At 30.4% G+C, this 7,509-nt stretch overlaps 1 protein-coding gene across 1 annotated transcript; it reads right to left on the bottom strand.

Moving 5' to 3' along the window:
* Positions 1–6,412: 6,412 nt before the first annotated feature.
* On the bottom strand, positions 6,413–7,509 carry LOC105764730 (flavonol sulfotransferase-like). Its single transcript, XM_012583445.2, has one exon. It carries the CDS (start codon positions 7,507–7,509, stop codon positions 6,520–6,522), a length of 990 nt encoding a protein of 329 aa, XP_012438899.1. The 3' UTR covers positions 6,413–6,519.

Below are 7,509 nucleotides of genomic sequence, written 5' to 3'. Positions count from 1 at the left end.
GTTTCCATTTTCTGAAATCGTAGCATACCGAAAATTATTTTTTTTTGGGTAAACTACAAAAATAGTCACCCAACTATGTCTAAATATGTCTTTCGATCTATTTTAGTTACTAATTTTTTGGACTTAATAAGTAAACTTTTTAAAATTAAATATTTTAGTCACCTTGAGTTAATGTGGGCTTTTTAATTGGTCTAGTAACAAAATTAACCTTTTATTGTTTACACATTCTATCAATTTGATTCTAAATATAAAAAATTCAACAAATTTAACCCTCAATGTTTACAAAATTTATTGTTTTAGTTCTAATTCTAAAAATATCAATAAATTTTGCCCTCAATATTTACAAAATTTGTCAATTTAGTTCTAATTCTAAAATTTTAAATATATATTGTAATAAAATTTATTTTTAACCCTTTATAACTCATCACCTAACCCATGCGAGATATTAAAATAAGAAAGAGTACCCTCTTTCAAGTAGAGGTGATCATGGGCCTAGACAAAATTTTAGGCCCGGGCCTGACCCGACCTGAAATATGGGCCTAAAAATTTGTCCAAGCCCGGCCCAAAATAATTTTCTAAGCCCAAGCCTGGCCCAGCCTAGCCCATATTAAATTTTATAACACCAAAATAGCATCAAAAACCTGCAAAAAATAATCAACCAACCAGAATATCTATACATTAACCAATCAACATATTTAATTTTATAACAAACTATAAATTATAAGCTAAATTAAATTTATTGGTCAACTAATATTTTTAACTGATTAATACATATATATTTATTTAAATAGAATTAGAATCAATTAAATTTTTTATTCTAATTCTATACATATATACTGATTAATAAATTTTTTGTAACTTATAATATATATTTTTAAAAATAAATTTATTTTTTTTACATTTCATAAGTTAAAAAGTATATTTGATTAAAAATAAAAATATATATTTAATATATAATTTGGGTAGGGTTAAGTGAGCCCGCTAAAAAGTTTTACTCAGGGCCCGCCCATTTTTTAAACGGGCCTTTTTTTTTGCCCAAACCCATATTTTGGGCATATATTTTTACCCAAACCCTCCTATTTTTCGGGCGGACCGTCGGGCCGGGCCAGATAGCCCAACCCATGATCACCTCTACTTTCAAGCCACTTGCAATAATTTCTTTTACTATAATTTAGGCTTCACACTGGACCAAACCAATAATTGGCTACATTACTACCCGAACAGATAACGTTTTTAATGTCTTTATTTTCTTTTGGATCTTATTTTTTTTTTTTTTTGTATTTTATCCCAACCTTTTAGAGTTCTTTTGCAAGTGACTTGAAAGAGGGTACTCTTTTTCTTATTTTAATATCTCATATGGGTTAGCCAATTGGTCATAAAAGGCTAGAAATGAATATTTTAAAAAAAAAATTTCGAGTTAAGACTAAATTGATAGATTTTGTAAATGTTGATGGCCAAATTTATTGATTTTTTAGAATTAGAAATAAAATGAACTTTTTGTAAAAATAAAGGGTTAAATTTGTTGAATTTTTATATTTAGGATCAAATTGATAGAATGTGTAAACATTAAAGGGCTAATTTTGTTATTAGACCGGTAAAAAAACTCACATCAACTCAAAGTGACTAAAATATTTAATTTCTAAAAGTTTAGTGACTAAATTAAAAAAATTAATAGTTGGGTGACCAAAATAGAACGAAAGGCATAGCTGGATGACCGTTTTTATAGTTTACAAAAGGCATAGCTGGATGACTGTTTTTATAGTTTATCCATAAAAAATAATTTTCAGCATGGATTTAACGTCCCACATCATTTAGCAAATAAATTTTAATAGAGGGGCTAATTTGCACATTCCAAAATGTATAATGACTAATTTGTCTATTTTTTCAATAGAGGGACCAAAATGCCATACATCCCTCAGTACATAGGCTTCCCTAATACTTTTACCAATTTTTTGGCTTTATGTGTTTTGAGTAGTGGTATCTATGGGCCAGGTAGGGTTGAGGTCAAATTCCAAAAAGAATTTCAACCCACTTGATTTGCCCAAAAAGCCCATTTTACAATTAAAAATTTTAAATATATTTTAAATATATATTTAGTTGATATTTTATATATTTTTATAATTAAATTTTAAAAATATTTTTTATTATTTAGATTAAATTCAGACTAACCCGATCTATGGTGCAAAAAGACCTATCCTAACCCGACTTAATGGTGTGCGAATTGTACAAGAAAAAAAGAACATACTTAATTTTATGTGATATGAATTACATAATATATAAATATCATATAAAATATTTTATAAAATCGATCGAGCTAGGACAAGCTCAAGCCTGATCCATATTCTAGATCTATTTTTTTTTCTTAAACTCATTATCCAAACCCTCTCATATTTTAAGTGGACTTTTACATGTAGATGAACCCACGAATAGGTCTAACTTAAAATATAGATCTCAAAATTTGCCCAAACTCTTCTATACTTGTAATGACTAATCCAAATCTATTTAGGCACACTTATATTATTTTTTATTTTTAAAATATAATTATTTATTTAATAACTATTAATTACATATGTTAATAAAATTTTAAACATAAACTAATTAATATATTTTAAAGGGATCTTTTGGGGTTGAAATTCATGTTTTGACCATACTATATATTTTATCCGAACTTCGACTTTAAATTGGGAAGAATAACATGACTCTTGTGCTTCATTTTTATAAAAGATATACTTACCTATGTTGTCAAATTTCCAATATTATAATTCATTTAAATTTTATGTTTTATGGAAAACATGAAATATTATAGAACACACACTCATATTTCTTGGAACACTTCAAACTCTAATCAATTACAACTATATTTTTCAAAAATAATTTCAATGAAATACCATATAATTTCTTTAAATCTAATTTTAAATAATATATCAAATATATTTTATAACTTCAATTTAATATTTAATATTTTAATATTTAAATTTTCATCACTTAATTTTCAATTTATTAAACAACATTTTTTTCTTCATCCAATTTCTCTTTGCTATTTCACTCTAATTTCTTATATTACTAGTATAGTCCATTCATGTTTCGCATTAGGTTGGTTATAAAAATTATAAAGTAAAAATTTGAAGATTAAATATACTTTAAGCAAAATTTTCAAAACTGGACTGATGATTAAACTAGTCAAACCACATGTTTAAATCTATAACCCTTCCCCAACCCTCAAATGGGAGGATAATACTCTTCAGCGCACTCAAACCCGTATTCTCCTACACTGGCAATAATGCCGATACCAATCAGGGGTGAATTATTTATTATAACATATTACTCCTCTTTAATATCAGTAAAGTTCAATATTATATATTTTAATAACACTTGAATTAGTAGTTAAAATTTATCATGTAAATTAGCCCCAAGAACATGGAATTGACCGACGATATGTTTAGTTGAACTCAATCAACATTCAATATCGTTGATTATAGTTGTTATCGTTAGCATGAAATGTTAGGATTTTATTGCTCTTTTTGTAACACCCCTTACCCGAGACCATGGCCGGAGTCGAGCATGAGGCGTTACTTGACTTAACTTAAAAGTTCGGGGCATAAAAATTTACTTTCAAATTTAATTTCATCATTCATAATAAAGCTGTCCTCCTGTACAGCAGTCACTAAAATAATTATAATTCAAGCTACGAAACTCGAAATTTAGATCCGTAAATTTTCCATAAAACTAGACTCATATATCTATTCACCATAAATTTTTCAGAATTTTTGCTTTAGCCAATTAGTACAGTTTATTAGTTGAAGTCTCCCCTGTTTCACTAATCGACTATCCTAACCACTCATCACTAAAATTTAATTATCTCTTATTAAAGGCTTCATATGGTGATTAAACTTATTTCTACTGAAAATAGACTCATTAAGGAGTCTATACATATAAATTATAACTCAAAATTCCTTCTGTACAATTTTAATGAATTTCTAAAGTCAGAACAGGGACTTCAAAACATTCTTGCCCTGTTTCACTAAAATTCAAATATCTAAAATTATATAATTCTTTTGCTTACTCCACTTCTTTCCTATGAAAGTAGACTCTTTCAGCTTTAATTTCATATCTCACTCAACTTCTAATTCTATTTCCACTATTTTTGGTGATTTTTAAAAGTTACATCAATGCTGCTGTCCAAGAACTGCTCCATTGCAATTTTTAAAAAATTCAATATAACCCTTTATAATTGTCTAACCTTCCTCGCAAATTTCAAATCACAACCAATTCCAGATTTCATCTACTTCATTTAAATACTAATGAAGTTCAACCAATCAACCATTTCAAACTAAAAACATGTATTTATTTCGATATCTAACGCAACCATAACATTCAAATTTACTTTTTACTTCAATTCCCTATACATGCCATATAAATCCAAAAGTTGCTTAACATAAACTACGGAGTATATCGGGTAGTGTGATTCTTGATGTAGATCCGATCCTCCGAATGTATAAATACATTAATCTACAAAAACAATAAACACACACATGTAAGCTTATAGAAAAGCTTAGTAAGTTCATAGGCATAAAACATAAATCTTACCAAACACTTGTACACTTATACAATATACACCATTACTAAATTTACCTGTCAACCACAATCTTTGGTGAGTTCCTTGGTATAAACTCACTACTACTTATTCTTTTACCATAATTCCTTTGGGCCCATTTGTCACTTACCATCCTTGATCAAAATTAAGGAACGGTTATGGAAATTTGAGTACTTCACCTTCACTTTGCCATATGACCTCTTATCACTTGTCCTTGATCAGATAAGTGTAGCTAGGCTACCACTTATCACTTTACCACTTGATCAGATAAGTGTAGCTGAAGCTACCACTTATCACTTTATCACTTGATCAGATAAGTGTAGCCACTTATCACTTTGTTTCTTGATCAGATAAGTGTAACCATTTATCACTTTGTTTCTTGATCAGATAAGTGTAACCACTTATCACTTTGTTTCTTGATCAGATAAGTGTAGCTAAAACTACCACTTATCACTTTGTCACTTGATCGAAGTACTCAAACCGACGCTCCACTTAATTTGATCATTTATTCGATTTTCACATTTTTATTTTATTCTCATTTCAACAATAAATACATTTCACCATACATTGTATAATTCATGAAATTAACATTTAATCATTAAATTTCAGCCATATGAACTTACTCGGATCGATTTGCGAATTTGTAAAAGTTCGGGGACTAATCGGCTACTTTTTCTTTTCCTCGACTTGTTTCTGTGTTCTCGATCTAAAATGCAAATTTATTCATTCATCAGCATTTAATTCAATTCTAATTCATTTCACAATTTATGCCCTTTAATTTTCGAAATTACACTTTTACCCCAAACTTTACAGTTTTTACAATTTGATCCCTACTCAATTAACCCTCAATTGATCTAATTTTTCTCAATTAACACCTTTTCCAACTATTTTAGACTACTACATAGCCTTTCATACTCAAAACCGCAACACCAAACCTTAATTCCCAACTTTTTCACAATTAGGTCCCTAAAATCAATTTCTATCAAAATTACTTAATAAAATCATCATATAACAAAATTAAAGCTTCAATTTCATGTTTATTCATCATAAAAATCCAACACTAATCAATGGTAACTTTCAAAATCAGCCATGGAATCAAAAACTAATGAAATAATTAGTTGGACCTAATTGTAAAAGTATCAAAATCACAAAAATTAGAAGAAATAATCAAGAATTAAACTTACATGATTCAAAAATATGAAAAACCAGCTTATTCCAGACCTCCTATGGCGTTTTTGCTGATAAATTGTGAAGAGATCTCTAGATTTTTCACTTTTGTCTTTGTTTTAAATGTTTAATTTGTTAAGTTTCCAATTTTGCCCCTGTTTCTCCTTACATTCTGCTGATTTTTCTTACCCAACCGTCCAGCCCATATAATTTGGGCCTAATAGCCTTTAAATCCCTCCACTTTAGTCACTTAAGCTATTTAATCACAATTTAACAAATTTTACACTATTCCCAATTTAGTCCTTTTAGTTAATTAACTATCCAAACGTTAAAATTTTCTAACTAAACTTTAATACCAACTCAATGACACTCTATAAATATTTCTAAAATATTTATGGCTCGGTTTAAAATCTTCGAGGTCTCGATACCTCGCTTTTTATTTTAATTATTTTAATATTTATTCCTAGTACACTATTCACTATTTCAAAAATTTTCTTAACTTCACATTTAACTTATACTTACTAAATTTATAATATTTTCTACTCGTTTGTCAGATTTAGTGATCTCGAATCACCATTCCGACACCACTAAAAATTCAGGCTATTACACTTTTTCACTGAGACAAACTTAACAGCTGGTGCACAAAGACAATCATAGATCAAACATGTTCCACCGAATTACAATACAAGCTTTAACTAATCCTTATTCAAAGGGTAGACAAACACACACCAACTCTAAACCAGTTCTTCAACATTGAATTAAAGAGTTAATCCTGAACCGCTCAATTTCTGCACTGTTATCTGGTCCAACCGTGCAGCCATTTCAGGTGTCAACCAATTTTCCCAATCCCCAACCTTCCCTTTCCGAAAATAATTCGCGTTTTCCGCCCCTCCTACACGATGTTTCCCATTTTTATTCACTTCCAAGTTACTTAAGTTCTCGAAACTACACATTTTTACAATCTTTTCAGGCACTCCTTTTTCCTCTTCCTCGGATGAGAAAGGGCAACCAATAAACTCAGCCAATCTCTGAACATACAAAATAGTATCATCCCTCATTTCTTCATATTTCAAGAACAAAATCTTATCCGGATGTTCCAAACTTGCTGTCCAGAACTCCAAAACATGGTCCCAATAAGGTCCGTACCAACATACACCTTGGCAAAACTGCTCAAACGCTTCATCAAGATTAAAGGTCTGCATATTTTGGGATTTCTGGTACTTGGAAAGGAAGAGATACAATGAAACAAATGAATCCTTGGGGTCCCTGCATATGTAAACAATTTTACAACCGGAATCAGTTACTGATTTGGGTAAGGCAGAGTAAGGCATATGAGTAGCCAAAACAGGGATTCCAAGATGTCGATGAGTGGAAAAATGGGCATGATCAAGCTCCATGAAAGGCACAACATCATGAGGCATCTTGGAAAGCAAAGGGCTGGTAGAATCATCGTATGAAGTTCTTGTGATGGTGGCATAAGTGAGGGACTTCAACCAGGTTGTGCCGGTTTTGGGGGCGCTACAAAGGATGATATCAGCAGGTTGAGCCTGGAACTGTTGTTGAGCTGACAAGATTCCTTGTAGGAAAACCGAGCTGTGCCAAAACCCGTGGTACTGTAAAAGATGGTCGGGAAAGCCCCAGGAATTTCCTTTGGGGAGAGTCGATATTATATCTTGGAATGATTTTGAAAACAGGTCTCCGTTTTCTTTCTCGGTGGAATTGGGTTGGGAATCGAAGGAGGATTCCAT

The sequence above is a fragment of the Gossypium raimondii genome, chromosome 12 (assembly GCF_025698545.1).
Source record: "Gossypium raimondii isolate GPD5lz chromosome 12, ASM2569854v1, whole genome shotgun sequence".
Taxonomy (NCBI): domain Eukaryota; kingdom Viridiplantae; phylum Streptophyta; class Magnoliopsida; order Malvales; family Malvaceae; genus Gossypium; species Gossypium raimondii.
This window is presented reverse-complemented; position numbering and strand designations above follow the sequence as displayed.